General features: G+C 40.3%; 1 protein-coding gene across 10 annotated transcripts in view; it reads left to right on the top strand.

The window, feature by feature from the left end:
* LOC132817169 (serine/threonine-protein phosphatase 6 regulatory ankyrin repeat subunit B-like) overlaps positions 1–17,753 on the top strand; it is a 224,617-nt gene extending 206,864 nt beyond the window's left edge. For 8 of the 10 annotated variants that reach the window (XM_060827396.1, XM_060827397.1, XM_060827393.1 and 5 more), the window contains 4 exons: positions 2,333–2,415; positions 7,928–8,010; positions 14,709–14,800; positions 15,015–17,753. In XM_060827396.1, coding sequence (XP_060683379.1) covers positions 2,333–2,415; positions 7,928–8,010; positions 14,709–14,800; positions 15,015–15,295 — 539 coding nt within the window. In that variant the 3' untranslated portion in view covers positions 15,296–17,753. The remainder of the gene's footprint in view (positions 1–2,332; positions 2,416–7,927; positions 8,011–14,708; positions 14,801–15,014) is intronic. The other 2 variants (XM_060827398.1, XM_060827399.1) reach the window with 2 other exon arrangements.
* The last annotated feature ends 2,814 nt before the right edge of the window (positions 17,754–20,567 follow it).

Here is a 20,567-nt window from a genome sequence, read left to right as displayed (position 1 = left end):
CATCACTTGAACACATCCTTAGCCATAACCTTCTATAACACGATTTAGATTCCAGAGAGGAAGAACTTGAATTCTGAATCGTCGAGTTTCAGCACAAGAAAGTCCACAATACAAAAACTACATACACAAAAGCTGTAACCAACAAACCTACAAAACTTGCAAAAGCTATGTACACCAAAAAACAGAAAAGCAATAAAAAGTGCCTAAGGTACTGATTAGAGGAATTTACCCCCCCATTCAAAGGAGGCACCTACACATCCCAAAATCCTATTAACCATCCCAATCATCTTCTTAACTCCTAGTAGTTAGAGTTGCACCACAAACACAGACAATGCAGGATAAAGTAGCCAAAAAAAGTAAGAAAAAAAATAAGTAATATGCACAAGTAAGTTAAAAGTATATACATCACCCATCCCTTGATATAGCTTAACTTAGAAATTAAAGGTAAATATCTATCCATTTGGAGCATAATTTAATTTAATTGTCAACAAAAGGAGACTCTACGAAGTCCTATCTGAAGAAGGACAAACCCAAACTACTGTTACCCGTGCCTATTCAATTATCTGGCTTAGGTCAGCGTGTCCATAAAGTTCCTCATTTTGTCTGGCAAGTCAAATAAATGTACCGATCCATTATGATTAATCCAAAGCAGCGCTAGATAGCTTTGAGTACTGGATCCCAAGCTCTCTCAAATCTCTTCTTGATGCCATCGTAGGACTTCCTCTTCTGGGTCACAGCCGCTGAAAAGTCTGGGAAAACCATAATCCTGGAGCCCTCGCACACCAACCCCCTCTGATCCCTCCCCTAGGTTCTGGAAGCTTCCATGACTCTTTGTCTTTATAATGATGGAACAGGGCGAGGGAGCTTGTCCATTTCTGGCCTCAGTGGCGTGACCCAGTGGACGCTCTTGATCTTTATCTTTATCCTTCCCCTTTCCGCCTCCCTTCCCCCTGTGAGTCTGTTCTCAAAGAATTCCACTGGCTGCTCACCTTTCATCCCCTCTGGCATGCCAACAACACACAGATTCTTCTGCTCCTGTTTTCAAGGTCATCCAGCAAACTATGGACCTGTGTTTCTAGGGCTTCAATCTGACTCTTGGATGGATCAGCCTCTGCTTCCACCCCTGTGACCTGGCATTCGAGGGCATTAGTTCTTTTCCCCAGGTCTTCCAGCTGCTGTTCGTGCTTTTGCAGCATAGCAGAGACCGGGGCCAGCTTTTCCTCTTTTTTTTTGTCTTTTCCCTTCAATCTGCTTCCCCAGGATGTCTGAGATTTGGTGGACTCCTCAACCAAAGCCTGGTGAGTAAGCAAGCCCGCCACCTCAGTGGATTGAACTGCAGCCATGGCCCCAGGTGAACTCCTTCCTTTCTTTGGCATTCTCCTGTAGCAAAAACAAAGGTAAATGAAATTTTCAGGTTCTGTAGCTCTTTTATTGTTTTTTATTTTTTGTTCACAGTAGCATGGATGGGACTATTTCTAGTTGCGTCTAGCAATGTGATCCTTCTAGGTTGCCGCTGTCTTGGATTCCCCCATCGGACATTATTTTAATCCAAAGATGTATGGTACAAGCATGTCTCTCAAATGCAGTTTCTCTGAATGTTAGAGGTCCTCGTATAACAAAGAAATGTATGTCACACAGTTCCACACTTCTTTTTGAATTGTTTAAAACAAACTAATTCATTCCTTGCAACACAGTATCCAAAACTTCATTTTATCGTTTATATTTCCAAAAACAAAAGGCTGTCTTTGCAATATACTCATGGCTGAGTTAGATTTTCAGTCTTCAAGGAAGTCTAGGATAAAGGAGAATAAACATGAGAGAAAGTAGAGTTAAGGACAAGAGGCCAAATAGTCGATTTCTCCTGTTTCTATTCTCCTGGAAACAGCCATGATGGCATTGTCACTGGCTATCCAGCTGGTGGACAAGGCTGCTGTCCCAGTCACTAACTTCAACCTATTGCCTTTAATCAAACAAAGTCACAATTTTCTTGAAGGAAAATGTCATTATAAACACCATCTGTGGCATGTATTCGTCGAGCACCTTTTGTGCATTTACTTGTTAAAAAACAAATTCTCAATGTCCATAGTTTATACTAAGCAGTGACTAGTGAACCAAAGAGTTAGTGAGGCATCTGATAAATGTATTATTAATGTTGTTACACATATTACAATAATAGACAAATTTTTGGTTGATACTGAAACCAAAAAAAAGGACATGAATGTCTTGAATACTGGTTCCATTGACCTATGTAGCTTAATGTGAAAATAATGCAGCAATTGGACTTTGATCGCTTCTTTGAAAATCATTGTTTAAAAATATTTTTCCATTTCAGAGATCTTGGTAAACAGTGCGAATGCTGACTTAACTTCCAAAGACACCAACAAGAATACAGCTCTTCACTTGGCATGTAGCAAAGTAAGAACAAAAAAAAGACTATTTGATATTATATCCAAACTTTAATATGGATTATATCCAGAACATTTAATCTTCAGAGGTGGGAAGCCACTATAAAACTTCCAAGTGAATTATTTTCTTCCTAAACCCAGTGTATCGATTAATAAATATCTACAATGTGTATATGCATCACTATGATCCATGCTAATTAAAACTGATGTCTTTGCATTCCACAGATTACACTTATGTGGCCCAATGTAATAGCATTCATTGTATTGCAAATCATTTGGCCATCTCTATTATTGTTGTTCATACTGAATTTTTCAAATCATTCTTGAGTGGACACTACTGTGATGATTAAGGAAGAACAGTGATGCATGTTCGTTAATCTGATCTCTGAAGTACACTTCCAATGGGAAGTATATGTTCAGTTTAGCTAGTTTAGAGGGATGGAGTTTAAAAGTAGGGAAATACACAGGTCCTTATTGAGTGCACACCGAGAGAATTGTGTGCAGTTTTGGTGGCCTCATTTAAGCAGGGATATACTTTCATTGGAGGCAGTTTTGAGAAGGTACATTAGTTTGATTCTTTAAATGAATGGATTTTCTCAGTAGTTAGCACTGCTGCCTGACAATGCCGGTGACCCGGGCTTGATTCCAGCCTTGGGTAAATGTCTTTATGGAGTCATAGAGTCATGGAAATGTACACCTTTCGGTTCAACTTATCCATAACGGCCAGATATGCCAAACTAATCTAAACCCATTTGCCAGCATTTGGCACATAACGCTCTAAACCCTTCCTTTTCATGTACGCATCCAGATGCTTTTAAAATGTTGTAATTGTGTCAGCCTCCTCCACCACCTTTGGTAGCTTATTCCATACACGCACCACACTCTGTGGAAAAAATTGACCCTTTCGTCCCTTTTAAATCTTTCTCTTCTCGCCTTAAGCATGGAGTTTGTACATTCTCTCTATCTCTGTGGGTTTCCTCTGGATGCTCCAGTTTCGTCCCATACTCCAAAGATGTGCGGGTTAAGTGAATTGACCATGTCAAACTGTCCCATAGTGTCCAAGGATGCAGGGTAGGTGAATTAGCAGGATTATGGGGATAGGGTTGGGGACTAGATCTAGATTGGATGCTCTTCAGAGGGTTAGTGCAGACTTGATGAGCTGAATGGCCTCTTTCCACAGGTTTGACTTTTTCTTCTAAACTCCAAAGTGGATGAGAGATGACCTTACTGAGTCAAATAAAATACTGAAGGAGCTTGACAAACTAGATGGTGTGAGGATGTCCTTTCTCATGAGGGAGGTACAAAAGTTATGGAAGACCATGATAGAATGCAATCAAAAAAAAGTTTAAAATTATCAAATCACATGAACTATGGAGCTAAACTGTCATCTTGGGCCAAATGTACAGATTCATTCCACCAACTGAATTTGCATAACCTGTGAAAGTGTTGGCAAAACCCAGCAGGCCCGGAAGCTTCTGTGAAGAGAGAACTGGAGTTGATGTTTTGAGTTCCATGATTCCTCTTTGAAACTCTTTATGGAAGAGTGTCAAATCTTTTTCTCCACAAAGGCTGTCTGACCTTTTGTGTTTCTTCAGCACTTACATTTCTTTCAGATCTTCTTCATCCATGGTATTTTGTTATTATTTTAAGAATTCACATAACTATTATCAACTGTCAGAAATAGAGGCCGACCTGTCATTTTACTCCTATATTAGATTAGATTACTTAGTATGGAAACAGGCCCTTTGGCCCAACAAGTCCCGCTGAAGCGCAACTCACCCAAACCCATTACCCTCCATTTTACCCCTTCACCTAACACTACGGGCAATTTAGCATGGCCAATCCACCTAATCTGCACCTTTTTTTTGGACTGTGGAAAGAAACCGGGGATACCCACGCAGACATTGGGAGGATGTGCAAACTCCACACAGTCAGTCGCCTGAGGCGGGAATTGAACCCAGGTCTCTGGCGCTATGAGGCAACAGTGCTAACCACTGTGCCACCATGCCTCCTTTTCCTGAGTCGGGAATTGAACCCAGTTCTTTGGTGCTATAAGGCAGCAGTGCTAACCACCGTGCCACCCACAAAATCAATCTACATTTGTCATTGAATTATTTTATCTGTTTACACTATCTGGTTCACTAATACCCTTTAGGGAAGGAAACTGCCATCCTTACCTGGTCTACCTGTGAAGTAATTTTATCAAATCTCAATACGATTGAGGGCCTAGATTTGTATTCATGACATCCTAAAGCAAATGACACTACCAGGACCAGCAAGAATCCCAGTTTTGTCTGTGAAGAATTATGTACAATGAAACAAGTTCTGGATAAACTGTATTTAGCCATAATTAATCAAAATAAACTGCACAGAGCGGGGTACCACTATTTCAGAAAGGTGGTAAGGAAAAGCCTGGGAACTATAGACCAGTGAGCCTGATATTGGTGGTGGGCAAGTTGTCCGAGAGAATCCTGAAGGACAGGATTTACATCAATTTGGAAAGGCAAGGGCGGATTAGTGCTTGTGCGTGGAAAATCGTGACTCACAAACTTGATTACGTTTTTCGAAGAAGAGCAAAGAGGATTGATGAGGGCAGAGTGGTGGATGTGATCTATATGTACCCATTTAGATGCCTTTAAAATGTTGCAATTATGCCAGCCTTCACCACCACCTCTGGCTGAACAGAGACACCTTGGAGTGCAGGTTCATTGTTCCTTGAAAGTGGAGTCTCAGGTAGATAGGATAGTGAAGAGGTTGTTTGATATGCTTTCCTTTATTGGTCAGAACTGGGAGGTCCTGTTGCGGCTGTACAGGTCACTATTGGAATACTGTATGCAATTTTTTAACATTAGATTCCCTACAGTATGGAAACAGGTCCTTCGGCTGGTCTCCCTGTTATAGAAAGAATGTGTGAAACTGGAAAGGGTTTAGAAAAGACTAGAGTCATAGAGATGCACAGCATGGAAACAGACTCTTCGATCCAACCCATCCATGCCGACCATATATACCAACCCAATCTAGTTCCACCTGTTAGCACCTGGCCTATATCCCTCCGATCACTTCCTATTCATATACCCATCCAAATGCCTCTTAAATGTTGCATTGTACCAGCCTCCACCACTTTCTCTGGCAGTTCATTCCATACACATACCACCATCTGTGTGAAAAAGTTGCCCCTTGGGTACTTTTTATATCTTTTCCCCTCTCGCCCTAAACCTATACTGTCCTAGTTCTGAACTCACCCACCCGAGGGAAAAGACTTTGTCTATTTATCCTATCCATGCCCCTCAATTTTGTAAACCTCTATAGGGTCACCCCGTAACCTCCGATGCTCGAGGGGAAACAGCCCCAGCCTGTTCAGCCTCTCCCTATAGCTCAAATCCTCCAATCCTGGCAACATCCTTGTAAATCTTTTCTGAACCCTTTAAAGTTTCACAACCTCTTTCCGATAGGAAGGAGACCAGAATTGCACGCAATATTCCAACAGTGGCCTAACTAATGTCCTCTATACCTGCAACATGACCTCCCAACTCCTGTACTCAATACTCTGACCAATAAAAGAGCGCATACCAAACGTCGTCTTCACTATCTATCTACCTTTGACTTCACTTTCAAGGAGCTATGAACCTGCCCTCCAAGGTCTCTTTGTTCAGCAACAGTCCCCAGGGCCTTACCATTAAGTGTATAAGTCCTGCTAAGATTTGCTTTCCCAAAATGCAGCACCTCGCATTTATCTGAATTAAACTCCATCTACCATTTCTCCGCCCATTGGCCCATCTGATCAAGATCCTGTTGTAATCTGAGATAACCTCCTTCGCGATCAATGCATCTCCAATTTTGGTATCATCTGCAAACTTACTTACTACCTCTTATGCTCACATCCAAATCATTTATGTAAATGACAAAAAGTGGATAACCCATCACTGATCCTTGTGGCACTCCACTGGTCACAGGCCTCCAGTCTGTAAAACAACCCTCCACCACCACCCTCTATCTTCTACCTTCAAGCCAGTTCTATATCCAAATGGCTAGTTCTCCCTGTATTCCATGAGATCTAACATTCTAACCAGTCCCCCATGGGGAACCTTATTGAATGCCTTACTGAAGTCCATGTAGATCACACCTACTGCTCTGCCCTCATCAATCCTCTTTGTTACTTCTGCAAAAAATCAAGTTTGTGAGACATGATTTCCCACACACAAAGCCATGTTTAGTATCCCTAATCAGTCCTTGCCTTTCCAAATACATGTCCATCCTGCCCCTCAGGATTACAAGGACGTTGTAGTTTTGGAGGATTTGAGCTATAGGTAGAGGCTGACTAGGCTGGAACTACTTTCTCTGGAGGCTGAGAAGTGACCTTAGAGGTTTACAAAATCATGAATGGCACAGATGGGGTGAATAGCCAAGGTCTTTTCCCTGGGGAGGCGAGTCCAAAACTAGAGGGCATAGGTTCAAGGTGAGAGGGAAAAGATTTAAAATGGACCGAAGGGGCAACCTTTCTTCTGGCAGCTCATACACGTACTGCCCTCTGCCTGAAAGTGATGGAGTCTGATACAATTACTACATTTAAAAGGCATCTGAATGCATATATGAATAAGAAGGGTTTAGTGGGATGAGGGCCAAATACTGGTAAATGGGGCTAGATTTATTCGGGGTATCTGGTCAGCATGGACAAGTTGGACCCAAGGGTTTGTTTTTATGCTATATATCTCTGTGACTCAGAAAATTATATTTTAGAATGCTAGATATTTTTGCAATATATATCTTTATTTTACACTAGAATATCATAGCTTCTCCTTATCTTCAATATTCTTATCCTTGCATATTTCTTCTAAATATGTTCCTTCATCATGTGATGAGTTATAGGACAATTGTATTCTGCAGTTTCTTACTGAAAATGTACTTTATTCATGTCTGAATTTGAATAGAGAGTTGAGTTTGACTTCGACTGAATAAAGGCCAAGTCTGATTTTTTCCTTTCCAATTTCCAAACACACAATTGTTAGCCAGAGTCACTATTGAGAACTTTTAATGGCAATCTATCTGACTTTGTGCTTTTCGAGATGAGGAGTGTGGTGGATGTAATGCCCACAAATACTGTCCCAGTCAAAAATCAGCTGATTCTCCATATACATTGACCCGAGAGCCTTCTAGTGCTAGATATTGCGGCTTTTGGGAGAATATTTACTGTCTTAATTGTTACACCTGTGGGAAATAAAATATTAGATGTAATGGCTGATGCATACAAGAAATAATTTGTTAGCAGGGCTGTGTTATATCAAATTTTGTTTTCTGGTCTGGTGGGGTTTCAAAGCTTTTGATTCAACTAATTCGAACTCCATCATAAGAACTGAACATCTGGAACTGGAATTTATTTGGGATGTGGAACAGGAAGAGAATGGAGTTCAAAACCAACAAATAAGTGGGAAAAAAACTTTAAGTGAATAAAGCTTAAATGCATGATTATGGTGCATGCAGAGTTTGTATAGCTTAATGTTATGAATTATGTTTGTTTCTGGCAGGGTCATGAAAGATGTGCCTTGTTCATTCTCGAGAAGATGGATAGTGCAAGCCTTATTAATGCAACAAACAATGCATTGCAAACGTAAGTCAGAATATTTCGATAAGTCTTTGAAAAAATATTTCAGTGATTGTTTTCAAGAGAAAGTATTTTATTGGGTCGAGGGACCAGGGCGATTTTCAGAATGCAGGTAAGTGCTTAAAGCATGTGGGAAATCTTCCATGTTGGACAAAGTTAACAAGCAAGTGGCAATCTTACAGCTATTTTTAATCGGTCTGTTGAGTGATGATATAGTAGACCTCTGGAGCAAGTGCAATTTGAACCTGTGCCTTCTGACCCAGAGGTGGAGACACTACTGCTGTGCCACAAGAGCATGAAGTGCCAAGTTCTGGACTCTTAAGATTTGCACAACCCATGAGGCAGATTTTCCACTGGCCTGCATAGATTGAGGGTGCACATTGAGACCCTGTAGAATGCCCTTCTCAGCAGAATCTGAAGAAATTGCCTGGGAAATTGAATGGCCGTCTGGGTAATTCCTCTCTGTCTTAGACCCCTCTGAATGGAATCCTAAAAATTGGATGCTTCGAATGATTCTCTGAAATTAAGTAAAATGGTTACTTTGGAAAAACTGGAGTATTAAATAAATAGTCTAAATCCTGAGTAATTATTAAACTGACCCCTTACTTCACCTGACCCCCAATTACATCACCTTTACACCCCCTTGACCCTGACATGACCCGCACCTAATTATCCTCCAAATCAAAAAATATCAATTTCCCCCTCTAACCTTCTCAGCTTTTCTACCTCTTTTCCCTCCTTTTAATATATTTCTTACTACTTAAAACCAGGCTAATGGTCTTACCTAGCCCAGTGTCCAACTTTATTTAACTATATTCCCATGAAGCGCTTTGGGACATTTTCCTACATTGAAGGTACTGTATCCATATAAGTTGTTTGCTAATCTTTTGGTAAATGAATTTCTTTATTTTAGAACATTGTTGCTTTTATAGATTTTTAAAAAAAATTTCATCAGGCTATTGTAAATATGGAGATTGAGGATGAGGTGAAAAACGAAATCATTGTGCAGTGATGATATTGATTTGAATGCTGCAGTTTAAAAAACAAATTGATTTTCAGGACATTGTGTTGATGGCTCAGTCAGCATTTCATGTTCATCTATAGTTCCCCTGAAAAAGTGGTGAAGACCCACATTCTTAAACTGTTAACTATTTGGGCGAAAGGGATTCCCAATTTCTCTGCCACATCTGCTCCCAGGAGGACCAGTTCCACCACAGAACATATATGATGGTCTCCTTCATTAAAGACTGCAATTTCTCCTCCCACGTAGTTGAGGATGCCCTCCAGTGCATCTCATACGTTTCCCGCACCTCTGCCCTTGAGTCCAACCCCTCCAATCGCAACAAGGACAGAACCCACATAGTCCTCACCTTCCATTCCACCAACCTCCATCTACATCACATCATCCTCTGTCATTTCCGCCACCTACGAATGGATCCCACCACCAGAAAGATATTTCCCTCCCCACCCTATCTGATTTCTGTAAAGACCATTCCCTCCACGACTCCTTTGTCAGGTCCATGCTCCCCACCAACTCACTCTCCCTTCCCGCCACCTTCACCTGCTACCGCAGGAATTGCAAAACCTGCACCCACACATCCCCCCTCCTCCCCTCCGTCCAAGGCCTCAAAGGAGCCTTCCATGCCCACCAGAGTTTTTCCTGCACTTCCATACACATCATTTACTGTATCCATTGCTCCCGATGTGGTCTCCTCTACCTTGGGGAGACAGGATGCCTACTTGCAGGGCGCTTCAGAGAACATCTCTGGGATGCATGCACCAACCAACCCCACCTTCCTGTAGCCAAACACTTCAACTCCGCCTCCCACATCGCCATGGATATGCAGATCCTAGGCCACCTCAATCGCCACTCCCTAACCAACCAATGCCTAGGGACCCTCCAACCACACGGGATCTATGTGGATTTCACCAGTTCCCTCATTTCCCCAGCTCCCAACTTATCCCAGATCCAACCTTCCAACTTGGCACCACCCTCATGACCTGTCCTACCTGTCCATCTTCCTTCCCACCTATCACCATTACTCCACCTTCATCTATCTATCGCACTCTCAACTATCTTCTCCACAGCCCCACCCCCCTCCTGTTTATGTCTCCGCCTCCTCGGTACTCTGCCTCATTCCTGAGGAAGGGCTTTTACCCGAAATGTCGATTCACCTGCTCCTCAGATGCTGCCTGACCTGCTGTTTTTTTTTCCAGCACCACACACTCGACTATTAAGTTTGCCTGGTGAAGTTGTATCCATATTGCTGTTTTCTGGAAAGTCTCAGGACATCAACATGCAGCTGAAGAAAGAATGGTGAAATAGGTTCAAATCAGGATAGTGGGTGGAGAGGAAACATGGATAGTGATAGGTTACTATGTTTTGGCTGCCATCCTCTTTCTAAGAGGTAGAGGTTATGATACTTTGAACTGTGGAAGAAGCCTTAAAATCCTGGAAATGGTATGTAATGCATTCAAGTTGATAGTGAAGAAGGCTAATATTTAATGTGGTGCATGAATTACTGATTAAGTTTACTAATTTCACCTGAATGGTGATGAGCTTGAATGTTGTTGCCTGAGAATTTCACAATCTGTAAGCTGTCCTCCAAGTTGCACACAATTCAGACTTGGAGCTGTGTTGCATCTCCTCTGTTATCGTTCGCTAAGTCAAAATTCTGGAACCACTTCTCAAACAGGACTGCAGGTGCACTTAGCTATCGCATTAACTGTGACGGTTCAAGAATATGGCTGTCATTCACTTTCTTGGGAGTAATTCAAGAAGATTATACATTTTGGTCTGGCCGGGAATGCCACATCTTCAAAATAATATTTGAAAAGTTGAAGAGAACTTTGCAAGTTAATTCTGTTGGATGCCACGCACTGATTCAGTGTGTACGTCCAAGCTGAATGATCCTTCTAGATTGGCTAGTTGGTTGATAGGTGGATTGGCTGTGCTAAATTACCCATAGTCTCCAGGAGATGGGCATGCTGGGTGGCGTAGCCATGGGAAATGCAGGGTTATAGGGAAAGAGAAGGGAGGGAGTCTGGATGAGATGTTCTTCAGAGTGTCTGTGTGACTCGATGGACCGAATGGCCTGCTTCCAAACTGGAAGGATTCCACGTTCTTTCTTGATTATTCAGCCATAATGATGCAGCCAATGCTGTTGGCTAGGCTCAGGAAGTCTGCCAGGTTTCTTTTCCCCGAAGACCTTAATGAACTAATGAAATTTTTATGATCTAATAGTTTTAATGATTTACTTTTACTGTCACCAGCTCCTTTTTAAAATACTGTTTTCTTTAAATTGAATTCAAACGTTCTCTGAATTTTTAAATCAGGTGTCTGAGATGCAGGTCTGTAACCTTGTTGCGATTGTTCTGGTATATCAACAATAATTTTTGATAATTATAGTCCCAGATTTTCATCCCCATGAGAGCTTGCTTTTTTTTTAATAGATATTTTTATTGAAAATTTAACATGTTTTTACAAGTTTACTAAAGAAAACTTAAAAAAAACCCAAGTATAAACATTGATATACAGTTAAATCTTAAATAAATAATAACCAAAATCTATCAAACAATAAAAAAGAAATAACGAGAAAAAAAAACTCAACTAACTACTCATCTAACTTACAACTAACCAGAGTGTATGATTAAAATTCTTGCATTATTCAAGAGAAAGAAAAACCCAACAGATAACACAGAAATTGAGCAGTGATATACATGCTCGGAATGGGTTAACATCAGATCACAACAAAACCCATATTCGTGTGGGATTCCTCTCCCAGGGGCCCCGGACCAGCCAGATTCACCCTCTCAATTAAATAAAGGCCCTTGTAGGATGACCGAGATATCTGTATTTGTGTAATTCAAGAAGGGCTGCCATATTTTATGAAATAATTTGATTTTTCTCCTGGTGCACCATATTTGTAAGGAAGTCGGGGGGAGTATATTCCATAATTATTCTGTGCCAACTTGAAAGTCCATGAAGGCCCGCAACCACCTAGTTTATCACAATGTTTTTCCCTGCGCAGAAAAAACGGAAAATAATCTCTTCCCTGTTGTAACTTCAGGTGTTCTTGATCCAAAAATGTGTCTCCTATAGGAGAGCTATATCAATCCTCTCTTTCTTGAGGTTTGATAATATTCTCCTCCTTTTGATTGGTAAATTGACATTCCAAGTGCATCATTTAATCGACCGACCATCCATAATCACCGGGCAAGTCTGAGACCCCCCTGAAAAGAAACCCTATCCAAAACATCCCGAGCATAGAGCATATAAAATTCACAAAAATAAAAGCTCTTTCATTCATTTAGATCAGTATAACAAAAAAAATTTCTAAATAATAAAAAAAGTATAAAACGTATTTAAATGGAGATCTTCCCCCTTATTCCCAGGGGACATCACTTCCTTTCCAAAAAACCCATCATAACCTCTCCCAACCAGTGCCCCACCCTTGACCTAGGCACCCCACGATAGGATAAAGAAAATTCAAGTATACTACTAAACTAGAACTAACAATGAGTACCCTATCTCCCACAACATCACCTGGATATATTTGGTAATGTTAATACCATATATGAACATAAAATTACAGTCTCAGCAAATAATAATTAAGTATAGTAATACAAAATAACAGGGGAAAACAACCCCGTTCCCAAGGACAAAGATAAAATAGGATAAGGTAGCCACCTTCCTCCCCATCTACTTTAACTAGACCCCCTGGCCTATATTTAAAAAAAAGGGAAAGAAAATCGCTAGTAAAGAATGAATAAATAAACACTTCTTCCCACTCCCCAGAGATAATATTAAACAGTAAGGTAATGAAAGGAAAAAAAAGGGGGTAAACCGAGGTGGGGGTAGGACAAAACAACATCAATTAACTCTTATAATTTATCTCAGAGAGTCCAAAATTTCCTTGGCCTTCTCCGGTGATCCGAAGTTATACACCGACCCTTCATGGCTGAAGCGTAGAGTAGCTGGGTAGCGCAAGGAGTATTGAATGTTTAAATCCCTTAAAGACTTCTTCGCTTCATCAAACGCCTTCCTCTTTCGGACCAGAGCTGGGGAGAAGTCCTGAAATAACATAATCTTGGATCCTTTATAAGTCATGGCTTGGGGATCTTTCCCAAGATTTCCGGAGGCTTCCAAGAGCATCTGCCTCACCTTATAGCTCTGCAGCCGGAACAGGACCGGGCGGGGGGGCACTGGTTCGAGTCGGGCCCGCGTATTGCCACCCGATAGGCCCATTCCATCCTTACCTGGCCTGATCCTGCCTCCAGATTTAAAGGCACTGTTCAAGGAACCTTGTATGCTGGCCTCCTTCTTACCGTTCGGGAAGGCCCAGCAAACAAATATTTTTTCGACGACCTCATTTTTGTAATAGCCTCGGAGGTCGTGGCCTTTAGCTCCGCCCCTCCAACTCTGCACTCAATTTCTTTGATGTCTCAGCCGTACTTTTGTAGCGCGGCCGAGAATGAATTCCATCGACTTCGGGACTCTTCAATGAAAGCATCGTTCTTCGCATTGAGTTTAGAGATTATTTCTGCAAAGCTCGCCACCGTAGGTAAGCCCCCCGGGGGCGGCTGTGGAAGCCTCTGCTGCGGCTGGGGAGGGTAGGGGAGGGGCTCCTGCCTGCTGAGAGCTGCGGGCTCCTTTCCCCTAGTCATTTTTACAGGAGACTGAACTGTTTAAATTTAGCACTGAACCACTAATTACATTAAGTAAAAACTATTTTAAATGATTTGGTGAGTGTGGTGGAGGAGGGTGGCCCACTTTGCCTAGATCTTGGAAGAGCACTATAGACTCAGACTTGCTGAGTCGCCACCATCTTGGATCTCCAAGAGCTTGTTTTAACACTTAGTTCCCCCATTTGTTTGTCTTCAGGTTATTTTTGCAGAGGTGAAACAGTGACCACGAGGCTACCTATGTACATGAGGCTTGTTAAGGGCTTAAATAAGGTCAACTGAAAGGGGACATGTCTGAAGCGGGGGTGGGTGGTGAAACTGGGTCTGGGTGGTATACTCATGGGAGGGTCACTGTCGGCTCAATGGGTCAAATGGCCCACTTTCACACGAGAGATTTCATGATTCTAAGTAGGTTTTTGTGCAGTGGTCGTGTCCCTTACCGCTCCTCCAGGAGGCCTGGATTCAAGTTCCACTTGCTTCAAAGGTGTGTAATAACATCTTTGAACAGGTTTAATACAAAGTTTGTAATCTGTTTACCAACACCATCTATTAGAGACTGAAACCCTGTGAAACATCATTCCTAGCTTATCATCTTAAATTCTTTACTTCTGCTTTCCAGCTTCTTTTTCTTGGATGTCAAGGCCTTTTTCTTTTTTAACAACATTTTTTCTGAATCTGCTTGTATGAACATCCTAATTTTCATCGTATATTTGCTCAGTTCTAATAACTTGTAGATTTGTCTGAACTGAACTTGGTTCTCCTACTCAATTTTATTGTTGCTTTGCTGATCAAGGTTGTTTTAAATGTACATTTTTACCCAAATTCATCTGTGGGTTGACATGGCACTTAAATAAGCAATTATCTGAACCTTTTGTTAAATCAAATGTGGCTTTTTATCACTGTGATATGAGCACCACCCAGCTATGAGGTTGGATAAATATAAAGTTGGCCAATCTTTATTGGTAACTCTGTTGATTTTTGAGTCTATGGTAACTTGTATTTTAAATATGTACTTTCAGACCACTTCACATAGCCGCACGGAATGGACTTAAAAAGGTTGTGCATAATTTGCTAAGCAAAGGTGCAAGTGTTCTTGCTGTGGATGAAAATGGTATGTATCAGTTGCTGCTCTCGGTTTATTCAATACCCTACCAGAAGTAACAATTGAATAGTACAATACTTCTAAAAGTCTAACTAAAAACACTCAACTTTGGCATGACTTAAACAATAAAAACATATCTTTTGAAAAGAACTGTCTTAACTCCTTTTTCGTTTCTGCAAAAGACTCATATACTAACCATTCCCTTGTCTGCTTTTGTGCCCAGGTCACACCCCAGCCTTGGCTTGTGCTCCTAACAAAGATGTGGCTGACTGTCTGGCACTCATTTTGGCTACCATGATGCCTTTCTGTCCTACCAGCACAATGACGTCCTTCAGCATCAGTCTAACAAAAAATGATAGTTTGAACACCCCTCTATCCTATGATTTCCCTAATACGGGTAGCAACATAAATTCTTTCAACAAACAGTTGTATAACTGTGTAGGAAAAATGGATAGAGGTCAGGAAGATGATGATGAAAATGATTCGGACTCTGAGACATTCTGATTGATTTTAGAAAGCTTAACATGCACAGGAAAAGTCTTAATTTGTTGTTCAATAGAAGATTACAGATGACCACTCAATTACTGCTTATTTAAAAAGCACTTATTTGAAGGCACTTTTCTTACAGGATTTAAGAGGAAAGCAGAATCTTGGAGTATTGATTAATTGAGGACTATTGAGTAGGGCACATGATTTGCTAATGCTCAAATCTGCCAGAGGTTGGTGTTTTCACGGTCTCTGGGACATTGTATGCAAATTTGTGGTACATGCAGTACCTGTGGAAATTTTTGGGCTTTGTTATGACTATGTTGTTCCATGCCAAATTGCTTGCCCTACAATGAGATAGTATAACTTTGACAAATTAGCACAAGCATGCATTTTGCACTTCCAGTTTAAAAACTTGTGATAAGAGTTGTTAGAAATAAACCAGACACCTGAGCCATTAACTACTGATAAACTATGAATGACCTGTCCCAGGTTGCAGTGTCAAGTATTCATAAGTTAGAAGAAAACTTGATGGCACCCTTTTATTTTAAATGTACCAGTGATTTTAGGTGACTGTTCTGTTAGCAGAAATATAGTATTTCATACCTTTTTTTTAATACCGCCTCCTTTGGCAGCCTTTAAAAATGTATAGCAATTTTGTTTAAATCTACCCATCTGTAGGATGAAGACAGTAACTGCCACAAAGAACAGTTCTGATGAAATCTGCTTCATCTGCCAAAGCTTAATATGTTAAATGGACACGTTCTTTCACCTGTGACAGGAACACTGCAGGTGGAATGACAAGTTCTTTTTGTGTCTGGCCAGTGATGTCAAATGGACCAAACATGCTACAGATTGGGATTGACTGTTTTCGTTTTTTTAAACTTAAAAGCCTTTTTTTAGTCATAATATTTTCACAGCTACATTGAAGTAGCCTGTTTCAGTAAACAATGCAGTATTCAAAATACAAAAAATGCATTTCACATAAGTGAAATCAGATATTGTTAGATTAGAAATCAGCAAAATAAAGCTTCAGAAATTACAAAACCTCATTTGAAAACAATTACATTGCTGTATGAGGTGGCTGAACATTTACTGCAACCTTGCTATTTTGACTAAAAGCACTGAAAAACTTACAAGAAACCTTAATTATCTTGTTACAGTAGTACTGTATATAACTGTCCATGCAGATAAATTTCAAGAGACCTCTGATATGAAATTGCTTTAACGCAATTAAGTACCATATCATATTAAAGCACTGAAATTGAAGGAAAATGCCAAAAGTGATAGCCGTGTCTCGAGAAGACTGGTGTTTTGTTAACTAACTTTAGTAAAGGCTTACAGCCACAGTATCATTTTGAACCCATTTACTTCTCTATTTTATTTACTGAAATGAAATCAGCTGGTGACTTCTGTACTGTGGTTGTTTTATAAATATATTTTTGTTCGTGTATTTCGAGTTGACTTGTTTGAATCAGTGGGATATAAAATTAATACATTTTTAAGTGCACAATTTGAGCAGTTAATTATATACTTTTCAACTTTTTATAGTTTTTAATATAAACATAGAAAAAGACCTGACAAAATAAATACTGGAACTTTGAGATCCATTACATTGTGATTGGCAATCTTTGTAGCAAATGCTTTCACTTGGGTTGATATCAAATACTATTTTGTTTTTGTTGCTTTATAAAATAGTTAGTGCCTTTCTCCCCATGAGTACTTTCCAGATGGTTTCCAAATATCTTCTAGAACTTTGCTAATTAATATCCAAGCAATAATGTTAATTAAATTTTGAATTTACAATGAATGTAAAATTTTCTTTTTAAAGGTTTAAAACATCTGATTGAAGAGTGCTTTGTTCATTAAACCATCATGGATTGTTTTTGCAGTGTTATAGATTGCTTGTAGGTCTTGCAATTTAGCTTTGAAATTGATTCTATTTGGAAAAGGGCATTTACAAATTTGACCATCTGTGTATTTTAAAACCATAAAAACAATTATTTCGGGAAGCTGATGCAGTGGTCCATCCATTTAAAACACCTATAATCCTCCATTTGGTAATCTTGTTGACTTATATGCTTTAGCATGTGCAATATGTCTTGTTATGGTATAGTATGGTATCATGATACAGTGACAGTGTTATATTTTGTTTTATGCAGTGAATGTGTAACAATCTAGTGAAAATGAAAATGTACGGTGGAAGCAGCTGTCTGTGGAAATTTTATGTATTTGGTCATATTTCTACAGTATAGAGGGTATAAATTTAAAGATTTTTTTTGATGTACTTAAAGACTGTCAAAGTGTACGAAGTAAATCCAAATCAATTTTAATCCAGCCTGGACCTCAAGCATACTTTGATTTTCGACTTTTGTGAACTACTGAATGCTTCAGTGATGTATAAAAGTACTTAATTGTAAACTACTTTTTTTTAATTAAAAGCATTCAGATGCTGTATATTTTTGTGAAAATAAAGGGTACAGATGCTGATGCAGCAAGTTGATTTACTTTCTTTCTTGATATGCTTTCTGCATTTAACTCCTGAATAATTATAAACTGCAATGTTTAATAATTGATCCTTTCTCCATTTCATTGAGAAGCATGCTGAGGCTGTCTTAATGTTAATTTCTATTTAGTGCTTATTAATTTAAAAATAAATTATTTGGGGTCAATTTTGGTTCCCTTACCTATGTTAATGAGGTGGTAATAGCTTTAAGTGAGGTCATGCCTTACCCAGTCTCATCACCAGTGATTCCTGTTGATATAAAAATTAGGGTTCTTTGACATGAGTCTGGTATCTAACTTCAGTTAGACCCATGGGTGAAGAATAAGTTTGCTAACAATGAGTCTTGATTTTTTTTGTGGGTCCTAGAAAAGAGAGCCCTCCTGGCCCACAGGAGTAATCCGAGCCCCTGCTGTCTGGAGGCCCATGATTGTGAATCCTTTGTTGGTGAGCTGCATCGTGACACCTGTTCTATCTTGCAGCTTGAGTAGAAAATGTAAATAAAGTTGAATCATAATCTTACAACCAATTTGCTGCCAGAACGAATGATTCAATATAGGTTGAATCTACATTTTTTTTTATTTTAACCGTCTGAGTCCATGTTTTTCCTTTACTTTGAAGAGAAAACGTTATTGCACTAAACACTTTCTTCTCTCCTGAAAGTGATATATGTTAAGGTATCATGCGAGCCAATAGTCATATCATACCTTGCTTAATTTTCCACTCTTAACCTGAGTTGTGAGTGTAAGGAAACTCTGTTTGGATTCAGAATTAATTAGTTTTAAACAGGAAGTTTTGTGAAACAGACTAATGTTTGCACTACATTAAATAGTAAGCAATTAATACAAATTACATTTCTATTGTCATGTTCAAGTTGATCAAGCTTGTAATCATTCACACATGAACTTTCAACTAGCCTGACAGCTTGTTCATATGTCAAATAAAATAGAGACTCTAGAGACAATTTTGGCTGTATATAGGGGGGCACAGCAGTTAGCACTGATATCTCTCAGCACCTGGGACTTGGCATCAATTCCCAGTGCTCCTAGTTCCTCCTACAGTCCAAATATGTGTAGGAAAGGTGAATTGACCATGGGAAATGCGGGTTACAGAGATGGAGTAAGGGTCTGGGTCTGGTTGGGGGTAATCTTCAGAGGGTCAGTGTGGACTCAATAGGCTGAATGGCCTGCTTTCACATTGTAGGGATTCTATGCATATTAGGTAATAAAGATGTATCTTAAGTAAGCAACTCTAAATGGAGGTTTGAAGAGGATTTTTGAAATATATTAGAAAACTTTGGACCACTGCTATTTATTCTAGAAGGTCTCTGAGGATTTTATCTAAAAACAGTAGGGATATGATGCTCCACCTTTTTGAGCATGATATATGCAAAATACAAAGTCTGGAATAGAGTCAAATGATAACATGAAACTTGTCAATCGTTGCAAAAACCCTCATCTGGTTCACTAATGCCGTGTGGGGAACAAGACTACTGTCTTCATTGGGTCTAGTCTACGTGGTCCAGACCCACAAAACTGTGGTTGAATTTTAACTGCCCTCGGAAAAAAGGGATGGGCAATAAATGGTGAACAGCCATGAATAAATGAATAAATAAACAGGAGAAAGGGAGGGTTTGGTCATATGCATCTTTCTGTAGGTCCCTCTTTGTAGGATGGTTGGCAGGTGAAAATATGACCAGGCAGAATAGCACTACCTGCTGCAGGTGATGAGCAAGAAGGGCAATACGGACTTTTTTTGTTTGCAAGTAAAGGAAATTTTTTCTGTGGATCTCTTCCATCAGATCCCTCCAAGGTGTTGGGGAGAATCTGCTATCGGGGTACCTACAATTGGGGCTAGGGAGGGGAGCACCATTATTAAAGCAGACACTGTCGGATACCAGCTAAAACACAGCCATGTAAAGTAAACCCAGCCACTGCAGGACTGCCTGCCTGGGGCCACATTCCTGGGGGATTAGAACATGTCCGTCAGTTTCAGATCATCCTATTACTGGATCCTATCCTATTCATCCTATTAATGAAGGAAACCGGTAACTATCGGATAGTGTAAATCGCACCGATACTACACTTGATTGATAAAGTACTTGCTAATGCCTCCGCTGACGTCAAACTCATTCGAGTCCTATGTTAAATGATAATATCTGTATATTCAACTATGGAGAACTATTGTGAACGCCCAGACAGCCAGACGCATGGCAATGAGGAATCCCTTCCAACAATAAACTTTTAATTTACAAGATCGGAAACTGCCGAACTCAGGATGTCTACCCATTGTTCGGCACAGCAGGAGTGGGACAGGTATCTCGGGGCAGCCAATAGAGACACTAATCCCTTCACAGACAGGTGAACCGACCAATGAAAGAGCCAAACAAGGGGAACCTGACCGGGAACTCGAGGAAGCGCGAAGTATAACTGCACCAGATCCGAAGGGAGAGGCAGAACGCCTTCTCCAACGAATTTGCATGCTTTTGAATTCGTTGTATAGTGTACCAGTTTTGATTCTGTAATAAACGGTGTTTTTGCTCCAAACTCTAGCCGGTTTGATCTCTCCTTCCAACGAACACGTAGAGACGAGACCATTCGGTTTCCGTCTCAACAGATGGTGAGCCTGAACGTGGGAAGGGAAAGAGACGACTGCAAGTTGGCCACGTTGGCGGACCGGAGGGCAGACAAACTTTCGGCCGAACTTTTAAAAGGTGAGGAAGCGCCTGTTAAAGCAAAGACTTCCAGTAGGTAAATTTTTTCAGTTAGTCAGTCTTTGTCTGCTCCC

Source organism: Hemiscyllium ocellatum, chromosome 7 (genome assembly GCF_020745735.1).
Source record: "Hemiscyllium ocellatum isolate sHemOce1 chromosome 7, sHemOce1.pat.X.cur, whole genome shotgun sequence".
In the NCBI taxonomy this organism is placed as follows: domain Eukaryota; kingdom Metazoa; phylum Chordata; class Chondrichthyes; order Orectolobiformes; family Hemiscylliidae; genus Hemiscyllium; species Hemiscyllium ocellatum.
The sequence above is the reverse complement of the archived record's forward strand: the minus strand, read 5'-3'. Positions and strand labels throughout refer to the sequence as shown.